Source organism: Grammomys surdaster, unplaced genomic scaffold (genome assembly GCF_004785775.1).
Source record: "Grammomys surdaster isolate TR1022 unplaced genomic scaffold, NIH_TR_1.0 271, whole genome shotgun sequence".
NCBI lineage: Eukaryota > Metazoa > Chordata > Mammalia > Rodentia > Muridae > Grammomys > Grammomys surdaster.
Window position 1 is genome coordinate 9,377,436 of NW_021604712.1, and position 14,034 is coordinate 9,391,469.

The window sequence follows — 14,034 nt, forward strand, 5'->3', positions numbered from 1 at the left end:
AGAGGGGAGGGAGGGAGGGAGGGAGAGGGGGAGAGGGGAAGGGAGGGAGGGAGAGAGGGAGGGAGGAAGAGAGAGGGAGATTGATCTGAAGCAGAACTGCAGGGCAAAGGGAGACAGACAAGCTGTTTGCAGTGTAATCTTTTGGTACTTTTGGATGTACTTATTAACTATTAACTGAATCTGAATTGCTGTGCATGGGTTATAGTATAATAAAAGCTTGAAAAAATGTTTTAAATTATATAAACAATAAAGTGGACTCAATCCTTGCATCCTTCACTTTCCCATTTCCCACAGGAATCAGAAACACCTGGGCTTCCTGATCGATGCCTCCCCCGCCCCCACATCCCTGCCAGCATTCATTAGCCACACCTATACTGTGGGCTGGGGCTCAGTGGGCAGCCCACGGCCTCCTGGATGCTGATTACAACTGCACCTGACTGCTCTAAGAAACTGTCCTCACCCAGCAATCTATTGTGCCACCTGGCTTGTAAGAACTGGTTTTGGTTCATCTCCTGCTACCCCTTCCCAACCTCATCTTCCCTAAGTCACTGCCCCCACCCCTCGGCACTGACAGTGGGTCATACAGCAGAGCTTGAGGGTAGGCCTCCTGAGATGAGCCTTCCAGCTTCTTCAGATCAGAAGGTAGTCAACCTCTTGGATGTTGACTATGGTTTGCCTCTGAAACTGTAACTGTGTTTGTTGGGCAGTGTGCTGGTGAGGGTGGGTGGGGGTGTCTAGGTGACAGCTCCCTGATGCAATGAGGCTTTACATTAGACACACCCCAGGATAGACAGAAAGCTTCACTCAGTATTTCACCTCCATAGCCCAAGGAGCAGGCCAGGAGATCTGATTGAGCCGCCTCCCACCACCTACATAGTCCTCTTCAGCCTCCAGTGGAGTAGGTAGGGACAGTGAGTGCTAGCTAAGCTGGCTCTCCCTGGACTAGCTATGCCCTTCCAACTGAGTTGGTATACACCATTCCCTAGAGCCCCTGAGAGACTTCTCCTTCACTCTGGCACTGCAGGGCTTTCCTGCCAGTCTTCTTTCAGGCCATGGCTGGTGTCACTTTGGTATTTAAATGTTCAAAATGTGCAGTCACACACACACACACACCCTGCCCTGGGTTCTCCCCATAGCCCTGGGTTACTCACACCTTTTTAATGCCATACTCGAAAGCCTGTTTAGCCAGACGACCTGGTCCATCCACTGTCTTCCCGTCATCATCTGGCCCCCAACTGGCACTGTAAATGTCAATGTAGTTGGGTCTGATGCCCAGAGACTTGGCCTCAACCACATCGGTCACATCGCCGTCCAGCATCCGGATGCCTGCAAACATAGACGGAAGCTCATTGTCAGCCCTGGGGATCCTGAGCAAGCAGTGAAGCTACCCTATGAATGGGAGCCTGCAAGGCCCAAGAGCCTCAGGAAGCTTACGCCAGGACGCCAGGACGCCAGGACGCCGGGACACCAGGACACTAGAAGGTTCTTGTATTGGCGACTTTGGTTTTTGTTTCTCTTTTTTTTTGTTGTTGTTTTTTGTTTGTTTTTAGAGATGAGGTTTCTTTGTGTAGCCCTAGCTGCCCCAGAACTCACTATGTAGACCAGGCTGGCCTCAAACTCAAATATCTGCCTGCCTCTGCCTCCTGAGTGTTGGGATTAAAGATACATCACCACCACCCAGCTTTTCTGGCTAGTTTTGTGTCAATTTGACAGAAGCTATAGTTATTTGGGCTGTTTTTGTTTCTTTGGAAAAGGAAACCTCAATTAAGAAAATGTCCCCATCAGAATGGCCGATGGACAAGCCTGTTGGGTATTTTCTTGACTGAAGATTGATATTGAAGGGCTCAGCCCACTGTTGGAGATGCCACCCCTGGGTGGGTAGTCCTGGAGTATATAAGAAAGTTGGCTTAGCAAGCCATGTTGGGCCAGCCAGTGGGCAGCACTCCTCCATGCCCTCTGCTTGTTCCTGTCCCCATGTTCCTACTCTGCTTGAGTTCCTTCCCTGACTTCCCTCAGTGATGGGCATTCCTGAGAAATAAACCCTTTCCTCCCCAAAGTGCTTCTGGTTATAGTATATTAATGACCATCAAACTGTACAGTTTCTCTTCAAACATATTCCCAATACATTCTGGTCTGAGAGTAGAAGGACTCATCTGGGGTATATATGCAGTCAGACAAAAGTATTTCCTTAAGTGAACTTCTAGAGAGAATTTTCTGTTTACCATCTTACACCTGTGCTTACTCAAGAGTGCACATGATTAGTGTACAGAGAGCAAAGACCTAGGTAAACTAAGCCTGTCAAGCCAAATAAATAACCATTCATTACACCCTTAGTCATGAACAATTCCTTCACTTGAACCCCATAAAAGGTGGCCCCCATAGAATAATAAGAGCCTTTGAGCACCCCACACTCCCGTGGCCAGTCTGATACTGTATCCTTTCTAATCTGTACTACAGCTTTGCTGTTGAATAACGCTTCCTTGATACTTTACAATCTGTGTGGGCTTTTATTTCACTCTTGAAGAAGAGACCAAGAAAAACACCTGACCAAAACCCCCACCACCAGGAACACTTCCTGAGAGCCTCCAGAGTCTCTTGGACACAGGTCTGTGTGAACACAACCATGCCTGTCATGGAAACATACTCTACATCTTAGAACGACTAAAGACTCAATAGAAAAGTAGGCCTCACTCTCTTTGCAGGAAGCTTAATAAACACAGAAACAACCTCTGATGGCACTTCAGCCCCTTCTAATACTTTTCTTTGCCTGAAGCATACACTTTCAACCACATTTTTTCTTTTTTAAAAACTGAACTTTCTGTGGAGCGATCGCCCCTATGTGATAAGGGATATTTTCAAGGCGAGGTTAGTAACAGTCATGCACACTGGCCCTACACACATCAGGCCTAGGTACGCCTTCCTCTGGGGCTCACTGCATCATGGGAGGACTCTGTACCTCACCTGTACAAGACCTACATGAGAGATCTTCAAGAACTGAAACTCTGACAGAGAGATGGATGAAGCGGCTCTCTATGTTTGTCAGTTCTGCACCCACAGATTGAAGCCAAAACATAGCTGAAATACTCGGGACCCCACACAAAGAAAAAACCGCAACCATTTCTTTTTTATACTAGGATAGACATTTCTTTCTTGTCTTCCTAAACAATGAACAACTATACACAGTATTTATATATTATGCATTCTCTGGAGATGATTTCACGTATACAGGAGGCTGTGCGCAGGTTCTATGTAAATGCTATACCATTTCCTGTAAGGAACTTCAGCGCAAGCACTTTGGTATCTCTGTGGGTTCTGGACCCAGTCTCTGCGGATGCTGAAGAGTCTACTGTAGTATTCCACCCTGCGATCAGGAGATGGTTCTCAACTCAAGTAGGAGCGGCGACCTTCTCCTTGTCCCAGAACAAATACTTCATGTGAACTAAAGTGCAGACATACTTCACTGTACTCACGGGACACCCTGCCATTATGTTGCTTCTGATGACTGGCCACTGAGCCCAGAACCTTACTATGCACCTCCAATTTTCTTGTCTTACATCTTCTTGCTTAGTAGCACATCGGTTACAAATAACTAGATATACTTTATTATTTACCAAGTTGAGATCTTCTTCCCTGTGGAGAATTGTAAGATTTAGCGATTCTTTTCTTTAACCGGTTTTTAAAGTTGAGGTTCCTCTAACACCAGGAGAACACAGCCCAGAGAGTCCACTAAACAGGGCTCTTAGGGGCTCACAGAGACTGAAGCAGCAGCTACAGAGCGTTCATGGGTCTGCACCAGGCTCTCTATTTATCTGTTATGGTTGTGGAGCTTGGTGTTTTTGTGGGACTCCTAACAATGGGAGTGGGGTGTCACTGACTCGTTTGCCTGCTCTTAGGACCCTTTTCCTCCTATTGGGCTGCCTCATCCAGCTTGGGTGTGAGGCTGAGCACCTAACTTCTCATGCCATGATCATATCCTGCTATTTTCTAAAGAAAAACGGAAAGGCAGTAGATCTGGGAGAGAGAGAGGGGAGGTGGACAGGGGTATTAGGAGGAGAGGAGGGAGGGGAGGCTATGGTTGAGATGTATTGCATGAAAGAAGAATAAATTATTTTTCTAAAAAGTTCAATTCCTGGGGGGCTAGAGAGACAGCTCAGTGGTTAAGCTTTGTCTGCTCTTCCATAGGTTCTGAGTTCAATTCCCAGCAACCACATGGTGACTCACAACCATCTATAATGAGATCTGGTACCCTATTCTGACCTGCAGACATACATGCAAGCAGAATGCTGTATACGTAATATATAAATAAATAAATCTTTTTCAAAAGGTTCAGTTCCGCTAATGTAGCGTTTCTCAGTCTGTCAGTCGAGCCCTGCATAGTTGATCGACCCTTTCACAGGAGTTGCCTGACACCACCAGGAAACACAGATAGTTACATTATGATCCCTAACAGTAGAAATGAAATAATTTTACAGTTACCACACAGTGATTTGGGGGTTGCCACAACATGAGGAACTGTATTAAAGGGTCACAGCATTAGGAAGGTGGAGGACCACTGCTCTACGGTTTTCTCTATACCCTTTGCTCCAGAGTTCCTATGTCATGAGCAAGAGGGTGAACGCAGACATCACTGGGGGGGGGAAATCCTTGGGAGGCTGTATAGTGTAGCCAGCAATGCAGTCGGGGCAGCAGGGCTGCTCTGGGGCACAGTAACCTGGCCTTATGCTTAAGTGGGACATTAGGCTTAACTAGAAACAACTGCTTTGAAGGTGTGGGAATTCCTACTCGAAATCATTGTCAGAGAGATTTACTGGGGAAAAAAAAATAGTAAGGCTCAGGTGCTGAGGACATCATTAGTCTGACAGAGGGGCCCAGAGCCATGCAGGATGCAGCTAGACGGGCACAGGCAACTATGGAGGGACAGGATGGAGTCATCTCGTGAGAGCCTTTCCATTCAAGCTGGAAGGCCTGCAAAATGAGCAGCACAGATGGGTTCTTGTCGGCTCTCCATCTGCTTCCTTCTGCCCATTACCGCCTCTGCTACCTGGCTTCGGGTGGCTAGGGAGACACCATGACCAGCTGCACACGGCGACTTAAGGCATTGTGTCACCTGCTTCTAGAAGGAGAGGCCCTCATTGCAGCAGGCCTCCCTCTGGCTAGTAGACAGATATGCCAGGGTAGAAGCCCTGTGACCAGATAGGGACCCTGGAAGCTCTGTCACGGTACAAATCTTGGTTTACTGTCCGAAGTGGTGAAGGAAATTACTTGCTCTATGAGTTGCCAAATGGAGGAAAAGTACCTGGCACAGAGGAGACACTTAATGGGCTTGATTCCATGGAACCTCAGTTTTCCTGTCTATAAAAATGGGCATAATTTTAATAACTAATTCCTTCCTCCCATATTTTCTAAAGATGTACTGTTTGTTATCTATAAAGGAAGACATTTGCCTACCTGCTAGTTATAAAGTCTCATAAAACAATGGATCCTATGTGATCTCCATGTAACGTAAGCAAGAAGATGAGACTTGCTGGAGGGGGAGGGGTGGTCTCTACACAGGTCTACCGCCTCATTACCCTGCTTCTGAAGGAAACTGCTTAGAATCTTGGATCATCTATTCCCCCGTCTTTTAAACACAGGCTCTTGATTTAAATAATTTTAAATGTTCATTTCCTTTTGAAGTCCCCACCCCACCCCCAGGCTTGGGAGTATCTACTGTGAAGTTCCGTTCATTGGTAGGGCAGAGTCACCCCAGCTACAGCAGGCGTGCACTGTGAAACTAAGTTCACTGTATTCTCTCCTTTGGGGGTTCTGGGTAGAAGAATTGAGGTGGCCACAAGGTACCACCCTTCCCCAGGCTCCAGCCCACATGCCCAACACTTCTTCACTCCATGGCTATTTCAGGGATGCTGGCCCAGGGAGCCAGCTCATTCAGCCCTAACAGTGCAGGAGTAAGCAGTGGACACAGGCAGAGCCGCTCATGGGAGGGAGACAGCCAGGCTCAGAGAGATCTAAGCCAGAATGTCAGACCTGTGTGACCTTGAGCATGGACCCAGCCTCTCTGATCCCCACATTCCACTGAGAAGACTAAGGAAGACACAAGCTGGAACCCTTGGCTGTGGTTCAGACATGGTTGGAGAGTACCCTTGAAGAGTTCATGTGCTGGAGGCATGGACCCGGTGTGGTTCTGTAGAGGGGCAACGGTGTCTGCTGGGAGGTGGTTAGCTTCTGAGTGCACTGCCTTTGTAGGGACTAAAGAAGGTCTCATTGACTCTGCTTAGTTCTCAAGAGAGGGAATTGTTATAAAAGAAAAGGATTACCGTTGAATGGTTCACTGCCTTCTGTGTCACCTCACAGTCTCTTCCTGTTACAAATGCTCTGCTCTGATTCTATCTGCAGCCATGTGTTACAGCCAAGGGGAACCCCCGCCAGAGTCAGCACAGTGCTGTTTGAACTGCAAGCCTCCAAAACTGGGAGCTGAAGAAAACCCCTGCTCCCAAGTTATCCGGACTCAGACATTTTGTTACACCAACAAAAATTGGCCCAATAATGCCCTGGTTCTCAGCACTGTTCCAAACATGGAGCCACATGTTTCTTATGCCTTTAAAGTTAGCGGCAGACAGAGGCACGAGAGCTCGCTGGTCACTTGGGTGGCCAAAGCCTTTTCTGTGGTTCTGGTGTTGAAATTGAACCTGCTATTCTAAGACTTTTCATACTAGTTATAGATGATGAGGTGCCTGTCTCTAAATGAGAAGAAGAGGAAGCCAGGAGACATTCAAGAATATATGAAGGTGTACAAGCAGAGTGACTCTCCCAATGGCTGTTACAATGCTCTCCATCACATGCTCACACTGGCGCAGGAGAAGTAAGGATGGAGCAGTGAGATTTCCCCAGCACTGACATTTGCCAACAGAAAAAAAAAAAGGAAAATATTTTCAATAGAAACCTGCTGTTCAACATTAGCTTCAGATGTGAATGGCTCTGCAAATACCAAGGAGGGGGGGGGCGGAAAAAGCTACCATTTTTCTAATGAAAACAAAAGAAAGGCTCATTTACTATAAATTGCTGGGGACAAAAATAATCTGGACAAATCATTTGGATGGCAAATTAGCTCCTGTTGTTAGCCAGCCGCTGGGTTGCTTTCCTGTGGATGGGATCAGGGCGAGTGACTGCATGGTAAAGATGGTTGATCCATCTATCCACTCTGGCGGCTAGTCTGTGAGTCCCAGGTGGAGGAGTGGACAGACAGGTAAGGTGTTGAACCTGGTGTGTTTGTGTCTGAGTAGAAAAGGAGATGCACGCTCCACAGGATAATTCTAGGTGCTCCTAGAAGTTGATCCTGGGGAGCTCTGGGCAGGCCAGGCCTTCCTCCTTTCAGTAATGTATACAATCCTATTGGGTTGACTAAACCTAGTAGTTGAAGTGTCCTGGGAAAAACTGGCCGAAACCATGATTTTAGAAGTCTCTTGGTAAAAATTAAAAGAAAACATCAGTTTTCTCTCAGTGATCCACCTTTCATCCCTGTTTCTGATTTATATTGTGACTGTCTGAACAGCAAGCTTGTATAAGGCAAGGAAACACAGAAACATCCAGTTGGCTCTGTGAAGAGCACAAGATGTAGCATTTGCCCTTCAAACTATTTTCTGAGGGAGCTCGACATGAAAAGAAAGGGAAAGAACACACACAGACAAACACACACACATATGTGCACATGTACACACACATACAGAGACAGAGATACACAAAGAGACAAACACACATAGACAAACACATGCACATACATATGCAAACACACATGTGTGCATATACACACACGGGCACACACATATGTGCGCGCGCACACACACACACAGCAAGGTGCACACACACTGGTCTCATAGGAGAAGTCGGTCGGCCATCTTGCCTGCCTGTTACCGTCTGGAGGAAGGCAGGGGAGCTGCCATGCTGGGCCACTTATGTTTATTGAGCAGTAATGTATTTTGCCTTTAGCAAGTGAGTGGCAACACAAGAGCAATGAACAGCGGCAAGGAAAATGAGATTGTAGCTTCCTGCGTGTGACAAATAGTTCTCCTCAACAAATCCAACGCATTAATCCTCAGTTTGTTTCAGTAAATCCACAGAGAAATGCTTGTTTGTTTGTCTGTTTTCCAGCAAAACCACAGTACATTCTATTCCATGGGCAGCCATGCATGCAAGGTTTCAACAGTTGTTTAAAAGCCCACAAAGGGGACTGGAGAGATGGCTCAACAGTTAAGAGCACTGGCTGCTCTTAACTGTCTCAGCACTGTCTCAGACAGCCTAGGTTTGGCTCCCAGAACTCACAAGCTGGCCTACAACTGCCTGTAATTCCTCTCAGAAAGGATCTGCTGCCCTCTTCTTTCTCCCATGGGTACTAGGTACACACATGGTGTACACACACATACACACACACATACATGCAAAACACTCATATACATAAAATAAAAATAGTTTTTTAATGTCCACAAATCTGCAAAACTGTCAAGTCTCATAATCCCCTTAGAGTCTGTTAATCTCTAAATATGCCCCATCCATAGCCTTTTTCCAGGTCCCTAAGAGCTAAGGTCAAGACAAACCTACAGTCTGCCATCATCCCAATAAAGGGAGACTATGGCCGACTGACATAAAGCCCGGTCTCTCTCAGCCTCCCAGGCTATTCTTGTTCTCATGACACAGCATTCCATGTCTTCCCAGAGAAACACAGCTGCAGCCATGTGCATGTACCCATGGGCTTCATAACCAAACCACCAAGATGAGGCTCTGACAGAGCATGTTCTCATGTTAACTCTGTCTTATAATGCACTGACACTTGGGAGGTCTTAACCCCAAAGAGACTTTCCTCTTCAGCCTTGACTAACTTCTAGGCATAGTAAATGACTCGTGTAGGAAAATATATCTTCCACATGGAAACCAAGCAACCCAGTCTCCACCTGGGAGACTCCTTTACTGGGTCCTCACGATCTGACCAGGGGAGGGCAGTCAGCAAATGACTAGGGACATACGCTATCCTGCTGAAGTCATCCACAGTAGCCAGTTCTACTACTTGCAAGCCTGCTTTCCATGCCTCACCTTGCCTTCCTATGGAAACAGCAATGAATCCTCTGCTTCCTTTGCTTGTCCGACTCCTGACCAACCTAGATTGGATTGTCCTTTTGGGAGCTGTGACTCACAAGCTACCTTTTCAATTAGTGGCAGTCATCTGCTCATCAGATGGCCTTGCCAAACCTAAGTAATAATGAAAACCATGCTCCCCTTTGATAATCAGGGCCTGTGGATGTCTCAAACGAAAACAGAAGGGTAGAAAAAGCCATAGCTATTGTCTAGAGCTGTGGCTCTCAGCCTTCCCAATGCTGTCACCCTTTAATACAGTTAGTTCCTTGTATTGTGGTGACTCCTACCATAAGATTATTTTGTTACTATTTCCTAGCTATAATTTTGCTACTGTTATGAATTGTAATGTAAATATTTAATATATAACCCTCAAAGGGGTCATGACCCACAGATTGAGAAACACTGGTCCTGGAAGCTGATTCCCGAACTGACTCCTGCCATGGGGAACAGGACGAGGATCGGAAGTGAATTTTCTAAAGACTTAGGAATTCATCAAGAGCTGACTCTTGGGACACAGGACAAACATCAAGCTTCAGAGCCACACAGGGCACCCACATATCTATACCACAGAGGTAAGAACAGCAAGGATCCCCCAAGAGGGTGAGCAGCTGAGAAAGCCAATGCATGCCCTGAGCTGGCCTTAGAAGAAGGCAAGGGGCCAGCGAATGTAAGACATTGGACAGCCATGAAGGGAGGTTCCCCTGGAGCTGGCCATAAGCCTGAGGAGCTGCTAGACTCTTTGTTTTAGCCTGTCCTCCTCAGGGCCATCAGGAATGAAGGGCTTCCTCAGTGTTTGGGGGATTATCTCTGGAACTCTGACCTGGGCAGCCCAAGATACCAGGAGCCAGGCTCACATGTCCTCCTGGGGAGGGTGTGGCCACCAGGGTCTCTAACTTCTCCTCCCTAGGATCCTCAGACCACGCCTAGGAATTTTCAGGCCTAGCAAGCAAGCACTTTAGACAAGATGAGGGACAGGGAAGTGGGGACCCCTTTTTCTTGACAGCACTGCCTCCCACAGTCACCAAATCTCCCAAGCCTCCTGTGCATTTTAAATCCTCCTGCTTTGAAGATTAATCTGGAGCTTAAATGGCTGCCTTAGAATGCTCACAAGCCTAAACTGCTTAATGGAAGTGCTAATGAGACGAATTCTGTGACTCGAAATTAACATAATTAACCAATTTATGGGCACAGATTAATTTAGTTGTTATGTACTTAACATTTTTGTGTTTGTAAAAGGGAAAAAAAAAACCCATGATTTAGTTACCCAATCAAAACATGGGGTGAAAACACTAACAGAAATATGTCTGTTGCTGTTTGCTTTTCCTTCCCAGAAGACAAGTAAACACAGTAGAAGCTGCATATCGTCATGGAAGCTGAGCAGGGAATGCTACTGCTTCAAAGTGCCCATCAAACTCAGGGTCCTGGGGTCCTCTCCTGCTCGGCATCCTTAAGCCACCAGCTCCTGAGCAGCCTGGGGGACCCAGTCCCTCCAGATAATGGTGGTTCTTAGAAGCAGGGGACCCTGATCTCTGTTACCTCAGGGTAACCCTCTTTCCTCTGGAGATACCTGAGTCATGTTAAACAAGAGTACAGGCTAGGCACTGGCCAAAGGCTGTCCCACACTACTAAGCATCCCTAACAGGAAGGTCACCTTAGGCTTCTACTTCTGTGTCCCCAGAGAGCTTCTGAACCTGTGGGTTGTGACCCCTTTAGGGGACAGGGATCATCTAAGACCATCAGAAAACACAGATATTTACATTACAATTCATAACAGTAGCAAAATTACAGTTATGAAGTAGCAGCCAAATAATTTTATAGTTAGGGAGTCACCACAACATGCGGGACCGTATGTTATGTATTAAAGGGTCACTGCATCAGGAAGGCGGAGAAGCACTGTATCACAGGATGCTGAATGCAGCCAGGAGCATCTGTCATGCTGAACAGGCTCACCTCCCCAGAGATACAGGCTGAGTGAGGCCTTTGAATTCTGCAGACACCTGTAGGATGGGCATGCCCCCTGGGATCTTGACTGGCAGGTAAACTGTGCTAGAAGGGTGCAGCCAAGTCTACTATACACATGCCAAGAGACAGCAGGTGCAACGAGAGAGGAGCAGCATCGCAAACCAAACCAAACCAAACCAAACCAAACCAAACCAAACCAAACCAAACCAAACCAAACCAAACCAAACCAAACAAAAGGCCGAGAAGGAGGCCTCTGAGTATGCGAGATTATTTTCAAATAAAACGAACAATTTGTAAAATGGAACTTAAAAGACTGAAAGAAGGCTCACAAGCAAGAGAGAAGAGAAACGTTAAATGGCTCAGTGGCAGCTGACCGCAGGGTGTCACCACTATGCCCTGGCATCAGAGAGCTAGGCTAGAGAAGGCACAACCCAGCCTTCAGGTCATCAGGCCTGCGCTCACCTCTGCTCTGCCTCTCAGCAACTCCCTGACCCTGGAGGTTGCAAGTCACCTCCCCGCTCAGTTCGGTTCCTTGCCCCTGTGAAGTGACCATAATGACACCAACTCTCACAATCCTCCTGAGGATCAGAGACAGAAAGAGGTACTTGGTGCAGCATCTACAACTAACAGCAGTCGGCAACGGCTGCTACTGTTGTACTAATAAAAAAATATCCTAAAGGGGCTGGAGCAAGAAAGTGAAGTGGATACACGGCCTACCTACCTCTCCTTAGAGTCCAAATCCTCAGAACTTAAAGCACAGAAAAGAAGGAAAAGAACAACACTGAAATAGTCACGCGAGATGTTCAGAGGAACTGAGCACAGAGATGAGATGCAGGCAGCAGGAGAAAGCACCCTGGAGCAAGTCTGCTTAGAGGAGAGTAATTCCACAAGGCTCAAACCCCCAGGCCTGGGTGCTAGGTCAGCAGGGATCCTGCCCCAGCATCCCTGAAGACCATTGCCTACCTGCAGGCTGAGCAGGGAGCAGCACAGGAGTCATTCCGAGATGATGAATCGAGTGAGAGATAGAAGGTCAGAGAGAAGGAATGGTGTCCTGAGATTAGGCAGCCCACTCAGTACCCTTCCAAAAGGACAGGGCTAGTACCTGCCAGGCAATGATAATCACTTACAGCCAAGAAATTTGTGGGCATAATTGTCAGTGTGCAACCAAACCCAGCAAATATCTGCAGAAATCCAAATGTCAAATTGAAAAGTAACGCAGTTGGATGTCACAGCTCATGCCTGTAATCCAAACATTGCTGAGCCCAGGGACAAAGGATGGAGAGTCTGGAGCCACAGCAGGATTCTGTCTCCAAAGACAGGCTAAGAAAGTGAATGCAGGCAGCAGGGGGCTCCAGCATGAGTGTCAGTATGCACAAAACGATGCAAGATGCCATAGTATCTGTTAAGAATCAGCTAGAGCTCTCCTGTTTCCAGGAAGGTGGGAAAGACATAATTCACTCCATTCTTCCTGCTTCAAAAAGCCAAACTCTGGAGATGGTACATGAAACAAACATGAGGGAGCTCTGAAAGGCAGAGGGGCAGGCAGGCTGGTTCTGATCTTGTTCTGTTAAGAATGACATGGTAGTGAGATCTTGGGTCTTCTCCTCCCCCTCCCCCCACTTTTGTCTCTTCTTCCTTTTAACTTAATTGTGTATGGGTGTTTTTCCTGCAATGTCTGTCTGTGCATCACATGCCTGCAGGGCCTCCAGAAGTGAGAAGAAGGCATCGTACCCCAATGGGACTGGAATTACACACACACACAAATAATAAGTAAAAAGCATTCAGAAATAAATAGCAATAACAGCACAGTACAATTAAGCTAGTGACAGGGGTCAGGGGAGCACGTGGATGGCATTCATTCACCCATTCATTCGGACATAGAAGAGCCTACAGTTAAACAGTTAACAAGTGTTCCTCCAGGAGCTAGGAACAAACAATAGTAAAGGTAAGATAAAGTAGTTACCAAACAAGAAAAGATAGAAATTGATGAAACAATAAAAAGTTTATTTATAAACAGTTAAAATTTTTTAATAAAAAACATAATTCTCTAAAGAAACCCTCCTTAAAGGAGAAAAAAAACAATTTTTCACTGATCCAGGGGAAAAACAGATATCATAAATAAAATTGGGAACAACAACTGTGCATATAAAAAAGTACCCTTAAATTCTGATAATATGATATTAAGCTTATGTCAGGCTTGAATCTCCAGAGAAATGAGTGATTTTGTAGAAAAATCTAATTACCAAACTTTCCTCAAGGAGAATAAAAAGCCCATATAGACAGTGACCATGAAGAATAACTAACCAGACCCACTAGGCCATCCCCAAACCAGGCCAGGGCCCTGATAAGGCAACTGCTTCAGAGCAGGAAAAATAGAGTTCCCTGATGCATGCCACTAGACCACCCTGAGTGACACCCAAAGAGGAACCGTGGTTTAATCTATCCCACAAACCAATGTAAGCACACACACAATCAACAACTGAATGGAGCAGTAACTTGGAATGATATAAAGGAATGATACTTGGGATCAAACAGAATTTAATTCCAAGAAGGAAAGAAATAAATATATGAATATAAATTTATTACATTACACAGACCAAATGGCATATGTGTGTGGAAAAGAATACAATCATCTCAGTGCATGCCTTTTAAGGGAACATCTTATAAAATCCAATATCCACTCCTCATCAAAATGCTCAGAAATCCAGGAATAAAATACAATTGCTTCAATTTGATAAAGGCCAACAACAGGAAATGAACAGAAGACAGCACAAATGGTTTAGTACTATTCCAGCATGCATCAAGCACAACAGAACCCATAAACCAGGACCCTTTAGTAATTATCAGGAGTCCATATACGCCAACTTAAGGTGTGAGAAAGAAATGGGTTATCACGGTCAGGACAGCCCACCACTGTCCTCACAACTGGCTGCTATTTATCTACAGAAA

At 46.2% G+C, this 14,034-nt stretch overlaps 1 protein-coding gene across 1 annotated transcript in view; it reads right to left on the reverse strand.

Moving 5' to 3' along the window:
- Window positions 1–14,034, reverse strand: part of Pcsk6 (proprotein convertase subtilisin/kexin type 6) — a 183,895-nt gene that overhangs the window by 96,446 nt on the left and 73,415 nt on the right. Inside the window, exon 7 of the mRNA XM_028776685.1 lies at window positions 1,154–1,326. Within this exon, the coding sequence (XP_028632518.1) occupies window positions 1,154–1,326 (173 nt within the window). The remainder of the gene's footprint in view (window positions 1–1,153; window positions 1,327–14,034) is intronic.